The sequence below is a fragment of the Brachyistius frenatus genome, unplaced genomic scaffold (genome assembly GCF_029030835.1).
Source record: "Brachyistius frenatus isolate BFR_SWC_R1_liver_20210118 unplaced genomic scaffold, ASM2903083v1 Contig_261, whole genome shotgun sequence".
Classification (NCBI taxonomy): domain Eukaryota; kingdom Metazoa; phylum Chordata; class Actinopteri; family Embiotocidae; genus Brachyistius; species Brachyistius frenatus.
The window spans coordinates 164,555-182,642 of NW_027210860.1; the positions used below are offsets into that span (position 1 = coordinate 164,555).

Here is an 18,088-nt window from a genome sequence, read left to right on the forward strand (position 1 = left end):
GCATGTTGGGCAGCACAACCTGTAACTTAATTCAGATCTGTGCTATATTTGAATTTCTACCCTGTCTGATACTTGTGTGAAATAGATATTATTATAGACGTATTGGAGCAGAATAATAAATAATATAAAATAATATATGAAACTTCTTGAAACACTGTTGATTGAATTGAGAAATACAAATATTAGTTCAGGTTACAAATGCTTTTCATAAGGTCAAAATGCACCGAGCTGCTAATAAAAGATGAAAAATATAAACAATTGTAAAACTCATGGAGCACTCAAATTTTACGCCCCTTCTTATCTATCATCATGTATGTGCACAGATTGGAGAATCCTTCACAGTGCCTCAACAACTTGTTTCCATGGTGACTGTTCAGTGACCTGTCTGCTTATCAGTCATGGATGGTTAACCTCTTAGAATTGTATAGCCTACATGTTGTGCTTACTGCTGAATTCTGCAGCTCTCTAAGGAGGTAGGTTTGTGTGGGTGACACTGGCCTGGTTCCCAGACAGCCCAGCTCGCTCTGCAGGTGGATTACAAAGACATCTGCTGCAATCACGTCAGGGCTTCATGCCTTTCACAGTGTGCCCAAAACTGCCCCAAGACCAATGCAGCACCTGAAGCTTTTGTCTTAAAACTAGAGAGCCAATTTGACAAAATAATGTCAACTCGAGGTTCAAGGTAAAATATATGAAAATAGCTTCTCCTTAGTCTTTCACATCTCATTAAACTGCTTTTGGAAAACTTTTATGTGAGAACTGGGTTTGATATATATATTTTAAAACTTATAAAATTAGTGTATTTATAAGGCAACATCTAATATCTTGTCATTTTTGACCATCGCAACACAGCAGAGCACACAAGTCTGTGTCAGTTATTGTTTTTTCCAATACACACACATTGAGCTCAGAAACACACTTGACCACATGCACACACTTTGGTTATTGCTTTCACTCTCCACCCACCTGTAAGTGACTGCAGCAATCTGGAGTCGACTGCCTGGTACTCACTACAATATCAACCGTGTCTTGACATTTACATTTACTTTTCCCATTTATAAGGAGACAAATATAAATGCTGTCGAACAATATCATACACACACGTACATCAGCTGAAGTGTATTGTTACCATGTCATTTAGATACATTTAAAAGCAGTTTTTCTTATTTTTAACTGTTATAACAATCAATGTCTCTAGTTTTGCTGGGCATGTTATTACTCACTTCATACTTAAATTTTTCTACAGGCATTTATTATTCTGCGCACGCACACACACACACACACACACACACACACACACACACACACACACACACACACACACACACAAACACAATGTCCTCTTGTATGGCTCCTCTCCATTTCCCCTGCCTGGACTTCCATCATCCATCCAGCTAAACCTAAAATCCTTTATGACATCCAGGTCAGCTCAGCCCTCTTCCAAAGTCAAACTCTGAATTACTATTTATTACTTCTTACATGTGCGTTAATTCCTGCCCATCAGTAATGGTGGGAGAGTTGCACCCAACAGGCTTTTAAACCCGAGTAGAGAGACAGAGAGGCAAGAGGGGAGGAAGAGTCCTTGGTAGCAGATAACAGTTGTGCTGTCAGCAAGACCAATGTTTGAATCAGTGTTGTGGCTATTTGAATCTGGCTTCTTGTATATGGGCATGCCCAACAGATTTGTGAGCTTGTGATTGCAATGCATTATCCAGAGAGGGGAGTCAAAGGGAGGATTACAAATGCCAGGCAGTACCCCATTATCACAGCCAGTCCAGAGGAACACGGGAGAGTCGAACTGGCACCAAGACACAGCCGGAGGACACAATGCAGACGAAGACAGACAGAAAACAATTCAAGTTAAGTTCACAATGTGCAGGTGTTTACTACTCCTGTCTGTCCCAATTAGATTACATAATGAATAAGTGGTTGCTATGGGAACTGTTTTTGGCAGCAGAAACCGAAGCCATTTGTGATTTGCGATGCACTCTGGCCGCAGTACCAGCAGCAAACAAAGCCTTGAAAATCTGGAGCTTCCAAATTGCCAATCAGCCTGATTAGACATGACATTGTATTTTCCCAGCAGAGTTATCGTCGTTGTTCTACAGTATATTTCATCAGCTCTTCCTCTCGTTCACTAAGCCTCTGTCTCTCTGAAGATATGCTGTCTGTCCGCTCCCATTTCTCATAGGTCCATCTTTAATCTCCCGTAACTCTGGCACTGCCTCTTAATGCATTCTCATAAAACCGTCTTTGATCTGCGCCTGGAGGAGATAAAAGAATTAGAAAGAGGGAAACTGATAAGAAGAAGGAGAGAACAACAAACAGGGAGCACCTCTGGTCCACGTATGAAATTGAGTGAGCTGGAGCGAGAACAAATATCTAATTTCAGTGTAATGTGCTACGGGTTTGTAGCTCGCTCTCCAGGCGTTCTTTAAACATTGTTTACCGCTTTGATTTTAATGGCTTGTTGGCCACATCATAAAGAGTGACTGTGCATCCACGACCCTCAACTGAGCTCTTATCTCGCTCTTTCAGCAGGGTGAGCTCTCGCAGTGTTCAGTTTTAGCACACGAATGGGATTATCAGCTGAAACGCACACATACATGCTACAGTGGTTTTAGGCATACGCAGTAAATTAACCAGTCAAACACACACACACACACACACACACAGGTGGTAATCAATGATACCTGAAACCTGCTGAGATGCAGAGGAAGAAAATGCACAGTCACAGCAAGGGTATTGTTAATTTAATGAACAGATGAAACCAAATTATATCGGCAGAGCAGTTCAATATCTGGGCAACCAGGTTGAAAAAGAAGGAATCTTTTGGAAGAAGAGGTACTGCGGAACGGTTATTAAAAGAGAGCGAATGCTGTGAGACATGGCCACGGCGACTAGAGTGAATTGTTACTGCCCTGCACCTCCAGTTTACAGAGGCAGAGCCAAAACCAACAGCAAGCTCAAAGCAAAATAAAGTTGTGAATCAATGGGCTGCAGTGTGTGAACGGTGCTGAACAAGCTGTTTTCAAGGGGACCTACACACAACAGTACATCACACAAAGGAAAGACTGAATGTGAGTGTTTGTGTTTTGACTCTGCCCTTTGTGCCCCGCAGCCAGCGGAGCCTCCGATGATAAATTAGGTAAACGTCAGAGGATGTGAGCAGACTGTCGTTGCTTGCGATCATAGCAGCAGCCCTCAGGCTAAATGCCAGTGTGACAGTGGCTCCGCAGAGTCTCGGGGGAGGCAGGCAGAGGGAGATGCAAAGATATATAGACACGAAGCCTACAGAGAGCAATTGAGAGAGTTTGCCTGTAGAGAGGATAACTCAAGAGATAAGAGAGTCACCCCATAATGAGGAGAAGAGAGGTCCGGTAAGAGGGAGGGAAAGGAAGGAATAATGAAGAGTGCGTATTGACAAAAAGTTGGACTAACTTTTGCCTCTCACACACTTTTTCCTGGTCATTATATACAGTCCGTGGTCAGTCCTCGCTCAAAAGGTTCACTCGGTCATAAATATGGGAGATGGATGAGCTCGGGGAGTTAATCATCTTAGGGTGTTAATGTCACAGCCTACATGACGAACTCCCTGTACCTCAGTGTTTGGCTGCTCTTCCTCCTCCCTGAGGCTCGTCCCTGCCTTGCTTTAATGTGGGATGTTCTGCTGCAGTAAGTTTGTAAGAGAGAAAGATGGTGCGCTGATTATTATTTTCAAACGAGGAATTGTTCCACTTTGTAGCACCACCAGGTCTAGCTGTGGATTTTACAATGTTTTCCGAACACATTACATGAAGAAATAGCCTAACACACAGTAGGCCAGAGGTGTCAGAAATTTGGGTAAACACCTATCATTTCTCTGATTGTGAATAGATTGAGATTGATACCACTCACATGTTGAGTACAGAGCGGGAGATGAAGTTTGGAGGCATTTAGCTTATCTTAGCATAAAAAAGGAAGCAGAATTAAAAATGTATGCTGGTTCAAGTTCAAAACTAAACCAGCATGTCAAAATCACAGTAATTAATTTGTTTTGTATTGTCTTTTTAATTCACACAAAATCAGAAATGTACAAACAACTAATTAAAGATTCGGGGGGTTCTTGGTTAACATCAATTAAACATGTAATAGTGAGCTTCGGTTGTGCTGGTTGGTGTATTTTTAAACTTGAGACAGAACCAGGCGGTTTTACTGTAGTTCCAGTTTTATGATGAGCTACCTGACTCAGTGGACCGGCATCATGACCGTGGTATTGATATTCTCTTATCCTAAACATATCACATAATGTTGAACTATAACTTTAAACATGTATGAACAATTCTAATTTGTTTGTTTTATTTTTGTAATTTTTCATTTAGAGCGAGTGGCCGAACCAGGCAGATATGGAGACCCAGGAACTAAAGCCCACTCCGGATCAGCCAAGAAGACGGTGCAGGATGGTGAGTACGGGTCACATCATTTTCCTCAGGGTGGGGAGGTTTGTTATTCTACTGACAGTCAGTTCAAGTGAAGGTGGAAAAAGTACATTCAGCGTAAAGTCGGTTGCTACTGTAGGTTTAAATCGTTTAATAAACATGTGTAATCAACATTTTTGTCAGATTTTAGGATTACACACAGTGCTTTTTGGATAGGATTACTCAAGCTTCATTTAGTTATAGTGAACAGTTTATGAGTGGCAGTTTCAAAACAGATTAATTAATACCATTACCAGGTACTCTGTGGGGAACCATCATGGTGAAAAATACAAGGCTAATATATTTCAAGATACAACAAGCGCTCTCATGTTCACCCCACTGATAAACGGTAAGATGTTGACATGGCACATCCAAACAACTTGGCAGGACAGAGTTATTCATTTTGAGTGCATGCTGATGGGAAAGCGTCAGCCAACGAGGGCACTCATTTTGCCACAAGTATCCACAATGCCACTTAAGTGACAGAGTTTGAAAATAACCGGTAAACTCAAATACAAATTGAAATCTGACTGATGATGTCAACAACCACACATTTTATTTGTTTGTTAGGTAATTACAAAAGCAGTTTGGAACAACACGGTAACATTAAGTAATCCACCGTATCACAAATCAAAAGCCACGAAAGATCTACAAAAAGAGACGCAGTCATATTGTAGTGAGAAAAAACCTGGATAAATAGTGTTGTCAGCACATCTTCACATAGTCAGTCATAGTTCAGTCAGTTCAAACAGATATTTCAACATAACAGTAATGAACGTCTGGTTATTTATAGTTATTTGCAGGTTCTCTTGCTTTTCATGTCATCCTGATGATAAAAGTAACAACAGTGTGGTTCTGCCTATCTTTCAATTTCCAGGGAATGTTGTTCTCTCTCATAGAAAGACGAAATTCAAAGATTTTAACGAAAACAGGGGAGTGCTTGGGCGTGCTTTTGTTCCGGCAGTGAGTTGTGAAGCCCAGAAATTTCAGTGGTTCATGTAGAAATAAGTGAGCCCCTGGTGTTGATCCCTCGTGCCACTGGGAACAAAAGATGTCACAAATGTTCCCTTTTAAATGGAGCAAAATGTGAAATGTTATCAAAACTCTCACTCTCCTCATCTGCTGTGTGGTTGGAGTTATTGTGTGGGCATATTGTGTTCCATTCGGCACACAGGTGTAGCGCGATGTCAATTTAATTTGTGAGGACTAAATCTTGCTCTCGTTATTAGAAGGGGCACCAGTCCAAAATTGGACAAATTATTAATTCAAAATCAATATAAACTCAGTCAATCATAATCTAATTTGGAATTCTCGTATCGGAACTCAAATTCTTTGATATACTCAGAAAGATACCGCCATGACACAGCTGGGTCTAATTAAAAAGGATTTTATTATATAACTTCTCACAGTAAATGATTAAATGATAGAGATGTTTATATGAATGAGAATGCATACATTACTTCTGATTACTGATAGTGAAGTGAAAGAGGGAATTTCGACCAGGCTAACAGAGAAAGAACTGAATGAGTGAAATTTAAGTCTATAATAATATTTTCGAATTCGCCACCCCGAAGAAATGAACCAGCCTACTTTGTGATGATTTTGACCACGGGCCGGAGACGGGGTCCGGATGGTGTCGCTCAGAGGTCCGGTTGGGAGTCGAATAACGGCGTTTTCCTTCCGTTCTCACCTTCCAATCCGTTCGTCTGGCAGATGCTGGCCCTTGAGGTCCCGTGGTATGCGTCCAGCAACAAAGACGTCTCGGTCAGGCTGGACGTCGGCAGGTGGAGGCTTGGGTCGGTGATTTGCTAGTAGTCACTACTTACAACCCTGATGAACGCTTAGAGCTGGCCTTGCTCGCGGGTTTAACAAAAATTACTGATAGCGATACAGGCTCGTCAAAATGGGTTGAATTATGTACGTAATCGGCGAAGTTGCTGACGTACTCTGAGACTTTAATCAACTATGTGCGCCAGAAGCTTAACAAAAAGGCAGATCTAAAAATGACTAAGTCGAAACTCAAAAATAACTGAAAACTCTAAGAAGAACAAAATTAACTTGAAGGAGTCATGAAACGAAGGGAAGAGAACTAATGAATCTACAAGAAAACTAAAACAAATCTGAACCTGAGTGAATCTGGAGTCTCCCTTTTTTTAAGCTGAAGAGGATGGAGAAGGATCAGGGTGTCAAATTTCACCTTATCGATACCCTGTCTCAGGGAGAGGAGGGGGTGTCATGAGGAGGAGGTGTCATGAGGAGGGGGTGTCATGAGGAGAGGGTGTCATGAGGAGAGGGTGTCATGAGGGCCCACGTTTAGCACAATTTGATTCAAACTGTATAAAAGAAGTCCCTTATTTCACTTCACCAACGTAAGATGAGATATATCATTACAACCCAGTTCACATGTTATCTCACGACGTGGGGGTTAAGAATTGGGAGAGGTACATCCAGGGTCAAATGAGATAACTGGGGAGGACATGTGGTTCTGGCACTTTGTGAAGGATACTTCAAAGCGGGTTTGTGACACAGGCTTTGTCTTTTAGATAGAGCGCATATTGAAAGTAGTTTTTAAACTTATAAAAAAAAAAATTGTTTTAAATGGACACAGACAGCTTTGGTATTTTAACTTTTGTTTGTAATTTTTTTGGGTAACATTAATAAAATGGTGTAAACGAGTTAATAACACAGTATTACTGTAGATGGAGGTAGAAGAGAAACAAAGCTCTGATATACTTGAGCTCATTCATGCTTACACACACACACACACACACACACACACACACACACACACACACACACACACACACACACACACGCACACAGATACACACTCTTCAACTTCAGATTAATGAATGCCACTGTCTGGGACAGTGCAAAAACATTTAATTATCTCTGACACTGAAGGGTAAGGCAAGAGGTCAGATCTGTCTGTCTGTGTGTGTGTGTGTGTGTGTGTGTGTGTGTGTGTGTGTGTGTGTGTGTGTGTGTGTGTGTGTGTGTGTGTGTGTGTGTGTGTGTGTGTGTGTGTGTGTGTGTGTGTGTGAGAGAGAGAGAGAGAATAGATAGAGGAAAAAGATGAAGAAATCACTGTCAATGAAACAAAGAATCATGCTGCAAGTCAAGCTTGTGATCTTTCATTGTGACCTCACCTGAAATCCACGAAAGGTCGAACTGACACAGACTACTCGCCTGGCAGCAACACATGGTCATTTAAGTGCCTTGGGGATCTTTTTAAAAGCGGAAGAAAAGAGCTCACTTGACATTGCACAAGCATTTAAAAAAAAAAAAAAAAAAGTTAAAGAATAAAAACACTCTAGAGTGAGTTAAAGGAAAACCCTCCCTTCCTGTACAGCTGTTAGCAATTCACTTTTGACCTGCCACCATCAACCAGCCAAAAGTACTCTGCCTTTAATCACTTCTTCTTTTGTATTACTTTGAGTATAATACAAAAGAAGAAGTTATGCAAATAATATTTCACTATATTACCAACCGGATCTTGATGCACATTTAAGTGACCTCAAGGTCTGTACTTGTAAATGTGTTTGGGATGTGGGAACAGCTGGCCTGTTGGTCCACCACTCGGGTCATGCTGAAATACAACTACTGAATAGAATGGCACGGATTTTGGTACAAATGTTCAGACTCCCAAAAGGACAAATTGAAATGTCTCAACGTTGTATTAATTGGACATTCATTGGTCCCTTCGGGACCAGTTGTTAACTAAGTGACCCCATGTCTTTTCATCGACAATCATCAGGTCCAAATTTTAATTTATCCAATACTGTGGATTTTGACAAAATACCACCAGTATTGGTTATACTTTGTCCTTAGTGCTAATTAAGAAAAAACTGTAGCACGCTGAAACGGTAAACTAAGGACCTGAATATACTCCTTGGGGATAGCTGTGGACACAGGGTACGTGTAGTAGTTCTGTATACACTATTTTCTGGAGGATGTATTCCGCACAGTGGAGCGACGTTTACAGGGAGAAGTTCCCCAAACTCTGAGAAGCTTTCCTCCACCGATTATTGCACATTTGATTGTCTTTCTGTGAAGATGAATCACAGAGATGAGCGTACCGACAGACGTCTTCACTCAGCCTTTCTGCAAATTGACCGTCCATTTTGGTTGTCCACTGCATATGCACTTGGTGCTCAGTTAGCGTAGTGGCTGCTTGGACAAATCAGTGTGGTCACAAGAAATTGGAAGTGAACAAAATGTTCGCACAGATCTTGTACGTCTACATCCAGTTTACGTCACAGACCACAGCGGACGCTTGTGTAATCGCGGATGCAGAATGAATAATATCGGCATATAACAGAAAATACGGTAAATATTATACTTGCTGCTCCTAGCTGAAAATAAACACACTCCCACATAGACAGTTCAGACATTCAGTATTAGCTAGCTTACAGCTAACGCCGGTAAAGTTTTGTTCATCGGCTGATTGGAGGCTGCAAAAACAGTCCGGCATATTATATGCTGTATTTGCTATAACACAAAGCAAAACTTTGCCTCCGATTCCTGCCTAAACTCTCAGTTATGATGACACAGCAAAATGAAGCTAAAGTTGTAGGTCTCGTATTCCCCTGAAATGTGTGCTGTATACTGTACAAATTTAATGTTGACTTTTAGGGAGCCCAACAGTAACATGCTGTGAAGAGAAATCCTTTGTATACCGCAAACTCTGACCTGATAAACACAGTGAGGATGCTACAGTGTAATTTAACTGGCTGTTATTCGGACTTACTCCTTTTTTGTTTGCAATGGTGGACACAGCTTGAGATTTCAGAATCGAATTAACCATAGTTCACACACTGGAAATGTGTGTGTTCTTTCCGACCAAGAAATTTGTTTGCATATTCTATTTCATTTCTACTCTCTGTTCTTCCAGATGATTAGAACTAGAAACCCACTTCAAGCAGAAGAGGTTATGTATAGTTTTGTTTAGACCGTGACAATTAGCAACTTCCACCTGAGTATAATGTCCTCTCGTACGCAAGTTGTCCTTAAATGCATCTCTCTCCTTGGCTTTGAAGCTGTCTTCAAAGGCTCTTTGATTGTTTGCTTTCATAGTGTCCTTTTTAAAATTGCTTTGCTGCGAGCAACAGCTTCACAAAGCATCTTCTTGCAGGGCTTTTCACAATAAAGTGTGAGTGTGCATGTGCTGTTGTGTGTATAATGGTTGTGTGGCATGTGATGAATATTCAGCTAATAAGTGATAGTCAATAGCCTCTCCCTCCAGATATTTTTCTCCCGAAAGCCGCTGTGGTTTCTTCTCTGACATTCAAACTCGAACAGGCTGTTTATCTTCTCCATTCCTCAGTTACATCCACAATAATGTGATTTGCTCATGTTTTCAATAATTAATTTTCTGGATGCTGAATCTGCTCTATCACTGCGTCCTCCCAGAGGCCTTCTCAGTGCTTTCATCCCGCTATCATTCCTCTCTGACATCCTTCGTTCTAGTGGCTCTGTCAGGCTAAACACTGAGACCCTGAGGAGCGTTCACAAAGCAGGGAGAGAAGGAGATTTTAATCTCCTCCTGATCTGTTTGTCTTTTAGCTCTGTCTATCTCCATTTCTTGTTTTTCTCTGTAGCCCCCCAGGTGAAAGAGAAGAAACACCTTTTTAATTAGTTTATCAAAGCCTGAAAGTGATGCTCATTTTTTCGACTAACAGTTATGAATTTGTCCCTTGGGAACGGTTGTTGGAGCTCTTTAGTTAATTTCAGACTTGTTTATTTGCTATCAGGAAAAGTAGCTGGGGAGAGCAAACAATGGAGAGCAATGGAGCACAGTGTGGACAAAGGAGCACACACACTCCTACACACAGGTTACTAAAATACCACACTGACCCATGCCCAGCTCAGGAGCAATTAATTTGAGGTCACTGTCTTCTCTCTGACAGTGCAAGTTGACAATGCGGCCTCTGCTATTGGACTCCGACTTTCTTTATTATCCAATCACTTTACTTCATCCTGGCATCCATCCAGTATTAGAGGGCACAGGAAGAGTCCTCTTCTCAAGCCACTTTTTCCTGTCTCTAAAGGAACATTATGGTTAAAAAAAAAAAAAAAGTGGTACAAAAAAATCCTGAGAAGACAAAAAGTGAATGAGTAGGGCAATTTACCGTCAACTATGGTAGTAATAAAATGTTACCACCACGAGTATAATGTGCTTCTCTGCCGGGAACCTGCTTGGAAGTGTTGGGGCAATTAAATGGCGGAAAGATAGGTTCGGGGTTAGATCCTCCAGGAACTTTTTAACGAAGATTTTTGTCGTAAAGGACAACAAACTGCCACGTTTGCAGGTTGCATGAATGTAACAACGCTGTGACTCTTCAACACACTTAACACTGATTCAATTACTGTAAACGAAAAGCATGACCGTGGGCATCACAAAGTCTTCACTGTAATTCCTCTACAGCATCCCATAAGGAGTATTCATCTAAACAAACAATCATAAAAATGACTGACTGTTATTGAATGACTGTGTATCCTGTCTACAATTACTCTAAATGATGATATTATCCCCTTCAGCTATAACTTTCTGCTGCAGTAAATAGATAAAGTGTGAAGGATTAGATAGAAAGAGACACATTGTGGGATATGCTCAGAATAACACACTGGCAGGTCACGAATCTGCCATGAAGGAGAACGGAGAATTTTTCATTCCAAACTCAAAAGTTATTTTCATTTAACCGTTGTAAGGACTGTATAGCGAGGGCAGACAGATCATATGTGGTAACACTCTGTCTCTCACACACACAGAGGCACAATCTTATTACAGCTTGGATTTGAGTATAACGATAAGAGCTCTTGAACCGGGACCTGTGAGACATTTATTAAAACCACAGTTAGCAGGGAAAAAAAACATGTGCTTCTAAGACAAAACATTTACATAATGCTTTACATGTACACAGAGAGCTTGGATCCCTTACAGATATTTGCATATGGACATCGCTTGAAGAAGATAACTTTCATCTCCATGCTCAGTCAGATGAAGCTTATTTTTCTTACAAAGATGCAGCCCAACATTTGATTTCAGTCGGGAATATGTTTTCTTTTATGTACTGTGCTCTCTGAGCATGAGCTACCAACCAAGAAGTATATTGATCCCCCCCCCTCCCCCCACAGTATATAAAAGCAGATCTGACCAGATGGTAGCTGTGCTGATGCTGGGTTTGCAGCAACAGCAGTGCGTTCAAAGCATGCAGCAATACTGCAGTGAGGTGTTCAACACCCATGCAGTGTTCAAGTCAATAGATACTAAAAGTCAGATTGGCAATTAGAGGGCCACAACTTTACCTTTAGAACCCTTCATTTTAATATAAAAAAAAACAACCTGTTCATACAGCTGTAGATACAGCACCAAAAATGTATTAGTACATTTATAAATACAAATACAACACAATGCAAATAAAATGTAACATTTTACTCCACAAAATAGTGTTTACATTCAAGCCAGCATCAAATAAATGTGTGAAGCTTGAATTCAAATAAAGGACGCTTGTGTCTTTTTGTTAATGATCTGCCGGCGTCCTGTGCCCTCGCTGCCCTCAGCCACATCTCTGACAGCTCTTCCATCTGTCTCATCCCTACACAATGATAACTCTGCCGCCCGGGTTACTCACTCATCCTTACATATGGCAAAGGGCACTGGCCAAATTTGTAGTTCTGTCTTTGTGTAGAACTGTTGCTCTGCTTCACAAACACATTTTCTTTCTTTCTTTCTTTCTTTTCTTTTTTTTTCCTTTTCATTTAAAAGCACAGTGTATTCACAGTTGTCCTATGAAGAATCATAATATTTACTTCGTGCTCACACACACACACACACTAGGCACAAATCCTTTACACTTGTTAGTTTGGTCAAATCTTTTCGGCAGCCGACGACCTTTTTTCATTTACATAAATCAATAACATTTTCAAGCGAAAAATGTGGTTTAGACTGTGCAAAGGGGTTTTACTTGGCACTGTGGAATGAATTGATATGCACCAAGTTATGTCAAGTTATATTGCTCATGCATATTGACTTATTCACACTCTCACACACACACACACACACATACACACACACCAATGAGAATAAAGTCATCCTTAAGATTAGAAAAATGAGAGGGGAATAAAAGCACATGAGAGACTCGTATTGAGAAAGTGAAAGAGAGGTGGCCAGTGTGTGCTGCAGTGCTCCGGCATTACAATTGATTGGCTGGTTTAACCACCAATGCTGCTCACTCAAGCTTTAAATAGATGGATAAAACTCTCTTTTACCCACCACTCTTTCGCTCGCTTCTCATCCCTGCCTCCTCCTCATCAGTTTCCCCTCTCCTCACTTTTCTCTCATTTTCTTTTTCATCTCCTTTTCTCTTCTTTTTTTCCCCCCTTTCTGCCCATCACCTCTCCACTGCTTATTTTTCCTCTCTCCTCCACTTGTCTCTCCTCACTTTTCCTCTCCTTCCCCTCTTTTCTTGTCTTCTCTAGGCTCTACCTATAAACCATGACTATTCAAAGCACATCAGCTGAAAAACGATTTTACATTCAGAGCATCACTGTCTCCACAAATTAAAACATTTTATTGTTTATGAGAAAGTTATCTGCGTAAAAGTCCCATACGTGATACTGTGCACATTTGAATGTACAGGTGACTTGTTCAGTTGTACGTGTGTGTCTCATTTCCAATTTGTCTGAGGTCACACAATAATCCCAAATTGTCCTCCTATCCTCTTTTAACCAGATACGATCCTCCTTTATTTCCATGATCCTTCTTTAGTCCCTCGATCCTTCCTCCCGCACTATCTCCTCGTTCCCTCTAATTCCCTCGCCATGGTAATGCCGTTTTCCAGCTAAGTGAAAAAAGATGGGTTTTCCTTCAGCTCTGATAGATGCAGGTGGGAACAGGGCCGAATCAGCAGGCAATAGAAACTCACTGCACAAGAGACAGCTATCAGGAGGGAGATTGACATATTATCTCTCCGCCTTCTGGAGAATATGAGAGGGCACGGCAGGCTTGTAAATGTGTTTTGCATCTGTGCATTTGTTTCGCAGATTGTAAAAAAAAAAAAAAAAAAAAAAAAGTCCGTTGTTCAGTTGTGACAGATGTGTGCAGTGTACTATGAATTTATTTTTGGGACTATCTAAGCTTCACCATCTTTAGTGTTTGGTTAGTTCCTTTTCCTCAAAGATAAACCAAGCTCTTCCATACTCTGACAGCTCCAGATATATGCAGAGCAACATATGTCTACAATTTATAGATGTAGTTGTTTCATTCTTTCTCATAGACGATGGTCTAGATTACAGCAATCCCTACAAGCGAAGAGAAGGTAAAAAAAAAATCCCATCATGTCTGAGTCTGTGGCTGATTTAACGCTGATAAACTGGTCTGTAAACAGCAGCGCAGTGTGTGTGATCAGGTCAGAAACTGGTTGATGTTCGCGTCAGACACCAGCTGTGGCTCAAACACAACCCATTAGGCCTCTAATGGAGACAAGGCCACTCTCGTTTTATGATGTTAGTAGCCACATGGTAATGACTTGTACATAAGGCAGGTCTTTGATCTACACACTGTGTACTCAGTTTTAATTAACTTGGGATTTTAAATTATTTTTAGTCTGCACCATGGTGACGGCATGTGGTCTCTGCATGTGGTTTAAAACCCTCTTTGTCTGTGATCTCAGTTTATTAGCTTTATCTTTCTCGTTGGTTTTGTTCATCAAAAGGGCTTTCATATTTCTTTAATGGCTATCTAGTACAGACTATGTAATTGACAGGATCACCATGACCACCAGTCCAGAATCGAATAACAGATGTTGGTCTGTCTCTCACTCCATTTGGACCGAAAGCTCTCCTCTGTCTTTTACTGCCACGGTCTCTTTCACCTCGTCCACGTCCTGTTATGCGGTCTGTCAAATGAAAGTGGGTTTGTGCTGTTAGCCTAGTGTGAAATGACACATTGCTCAGAGTCAATGAGCTGCTTTGATCTTTTGTCATCTTGGGTACCAGCCAGCTGTGCTTGGCTGCCACAGCGATAATGTCATACTGGAGATTGATTTGGAGGAAGATGGGGTTGACGCTCGGAGAGAATAGTCCTCATTAAGCAGCTCACAACTTCGAAAAAAAGTCAACGTTTACTTCATACCTTTTACCATTCTTCCTCTCCCTCTTTCCCTCTAACTCATTATTTTTCTGCCTGCTTCAGTTAGTAGAACATTGGAGTCTGCCAGCTGTAAAACCAAAAGAACAGCTTGATGTTTTGCTGCATCAACTTTCAACTTCAGCACTACATTGTGCTGAATCTCCTGCTCTGCAGGTTTTTTGCTAACTTATTTTTTGCACTTCAGACATGAAGTTTGTCCCCGCTTTCTCGCCTTAGGCCCAGATGCAACCAAGGATCCATGTCTGAAGGTGCGCTGTCCTCCTCACAAGGTCTGTGTCAGCCATGATTACCAGACAGCCATCTGCACCAATCGCAAGCAACCAACCCACAGGTAAGAGCCAGTGATGTAATTTTTTAACCCCCAATTTTGTTAACATTTGCTTCACTTCCTCATTGCTGTAATAATATAAATCATTTCTAAATTAATGCATTTTCTACCATAAGTTTTATTTTTTCTATTCAAAATGACCTCATTAAATCCCACTAGTATAGTAAAAGTATGTAAAGTGATAACATATCTCTTTACCACAGACTGAGCAAGCATGTTTAATGAAGGTGACAAATGATGGAAATTACTATAAATCATTCTCATTGCATCGAGTAAGGAATTAAGTTGGGGCGGGTTTGTATGTTGTCTCGGCAATGTGTAAGTAATACATATTCTTTTGTTTGCTAAAGGTACGAACAAAATATTTATGCACAGTATGTTATCTCAAATATTGAAGTTATGCATGTGTGGAGTCAGTCACAGATCATAAAATAGAGATGAATTTGGAAGCGGCAGTGCTGCTTAAATAGTACAATCAAGACCAATTACAGGCATAGAGCACCCTCCATGATAAGTCATTATATTTAATCATGTTTTACAGCTGATGGCTTTCTGACACCACAAATGGAAGTAAATCAACATGGTCTGTTACGGACCTCTGAAACTCAACACTTTAAAATACATTTTACAAGCAATTCTCATAAAAGTAGAAGTAGTAGAAGTCATGAAGTGTCAAGACAGTAACACAATGCTTAATATGTCTTTTTCAGCAGTAAAGAGGGCGTCAAACGCAAAATAATGGTCAACTCTGCATCTCCAAAAGAAGAACAAAATCAGTGTGTTGGTTGCTTTAATGCAATGATTTTCCTCTCCCCATATGGAAGTATTCAGTTGAAGTAAACACCAATAATTCAGATTCCCTGTGACAAGTTGAACTTCAATATCCCAAATGCCTTCAGGGCAGGTTCAACAAATTACAAGCAGCAACAGCATGAATTAAAGTATCGTTTTGTGTTTTGTGTGTTTGCACCGTGTAAGAATCCAGCGTGCCTCAGTGACAGGCATCCACATGGATATCCTCACCACCAGTTAATTGTAATCACACTATCTGTTTGCTCTGTCACCACCCAATTTGTTTGTGTTTTCAACCATTGACAATTTTAAAGTTTTTCAATTTTTCAGTTCAAGAAGCGTCTCTCCAAAAAGGCATCGGGATGTTTTCTTGTGGCTGTCTTGTTTTAATTGATTTCCTCAAGTCATTAAGCTCCCAAGAATCTTGGCTTTAATCCTTTTCTTTCTGTTGCTTCAATTACAAGTCTTATTTGTTGTTTAATATGTCAAATTATTCACCTGGAATCTGTATTTTCACAGAAGCATCACTCACTGAAGCTTTGGACCATGATATTTTTGTTATCTACGTGAGTTAAATTAGTTGCAGTAATTAGCATAACATGGATTCAGTGTCCTCCCAAAGGGCAAATCCAAACTTTGTAACTCTCAAGATATTTGTAAACAGATACTATGCAACACAGTTGACGTACACTTTGTGTAGCATGTTATAGATGTAGTCACTGCTTGAAAGTGCCCTGTACACACTCCTGTATTACAAATGACAAATTAATTTAATTCTCTACTAAGCAGCTGTTAATACAAAAGTCCCAGGAGTTTTGCACAGAACTGACTTCTCTCATTGGGTGATAATATTCAGCTGCAGGCTTTGACATCTACATTAGCACAAAGTTGTAATTCAAAAGCCATTATGAAGGCTCACAGTGTTAATTTGTGTGCACCTCTGTCCTGCTGTGAGGATGTTGCAATACAGTCAAATCGGAAATGCTCCAGATTAGAGCACCATGGAAACGCTCCACATGGGGCTGAAGTACAGTGGTATATGAGGGTGAGAGAGACATCACTGAGATGAATGTATCTATAGATCTTCCTTCTACTTTTCTCTCTGGCTGCCTCACTCCATGAATATTTGTCATGCACACAGAAATTTCCTGGACAAATCCAACCCCTTAAAACTAACTATTAACTTGAACACATGCTTGAGCTTCACTGCATTTATAGCAAACAGTAGGGCTATAGGAAAACAGGAGAATATAGATGAGGGGAGGCATGAACCGGTTTCACTCTACTTCCTAGCAGATAACACAGTTTTATCAGGGTGGTGTGCATTTTTACTCAGCTTTCAATGAGTGTCAGACTTCTATAACAACAGGATTGTGGCTGACATGCTGCCTGGGATTTCAATGTTGTAGTTTTACAGAGCGTAGATGTCGCCCAAGAGACTGAATGATGAACTCTTTCTAGTGATTCTGTAATGTTGCTGACTTATCAGACTTACATGTTTTGTTATGCCTGTATCACTATGCCCATGAGTAATTTTTCTATTTTATTTGTATTGTTTTCTTGGTTTGTGTGGTTTTTAAAAGAACAACAAAAAAAATGCTTTTGGGGCTCTGCTCTGGCGACAGTCATCAAAACAATATCTCAGGAATGCCTTGAGGGAATTTCTTCAAATTAGGCAAGAGCATTCATTTGGGCTAAAGGACGAATTTATTTGGTTGTCAAAGGTTAAAGGTCAAGCTCACTGTGATCTCACAAAACATAACTCAAGAATTAATTTGCTAATTACCACAACATTTCACACAAATGGTCAGATACTGAATTGGCGACACTAATCTTGGGTGTCCACGTTGAAACTGTGGTGATTGTATTCTCAAACATCTGTCCCATCCAGGTACTGTAATTAGACATAGAAGGTATTTTTTTTCTTTTTTAAAACATCAAAAGATTAGGAAATAAATAATAATATCTACTGTATATGTCTAATATCAAAAGATCAAAGAATTTAAAAAATGACAGACCAAACTTTAGCTAAATGGAAAAAAAAAAGACTACTGCTTGTAATTAAAATGCTAACTAGTCAACATGCAGTTCACGTCCATGTCTGTCCAGGCTCATATAATATATGTAGTGAAGACTTTTAAGGAATTCATCCAATAAAACTGATGCTCATCGAACACAAAGTTGTAGATGGGACAGATTTTGAGTGTTTGCTAAAGGAGTTTCTTTTTCATAAAGTTTCATCAGACCTGTGATTGGGTGATTTAGCCAGCATTTATGTGTTTTAATCTCTTCTATATATACTGTACTGTTGAGCAGATGGAAACATCATTGATAAATTCTGGTATGCAGGATGTTTTT

General features: G+C 40.3%; 1 protein-coding gene across 2 annotated transcripts in view; it reads left to right on the forward strand.

Moving 5' to 3' along the window:
- Window positions 1-18,088, forward strand: part of spock1 (SPARC (osteonectin), cwcv and kazal like domains proteoglycan 1) — a 103,915-nt gene that overhangs the window by 63,097 nt on the left and 22,730 nt on the right. For both annotated transcript variants that reach the window (XM_069721321.1, XM_069721320.1), the window contains exons 4-5: window positions 4,362-4,442; window positions 14,827-14,941. In XM_069721321.1, coding sequence (XP_069577422.1) covers window positions 4,362-4,442; window positions 14,827-14,941 — 196 coding nt within the window. The remainder of the gene's footprint in view (window positions 1-4,361; window positions 4,443-14,826; window positions 14,942-18,088) is intronic.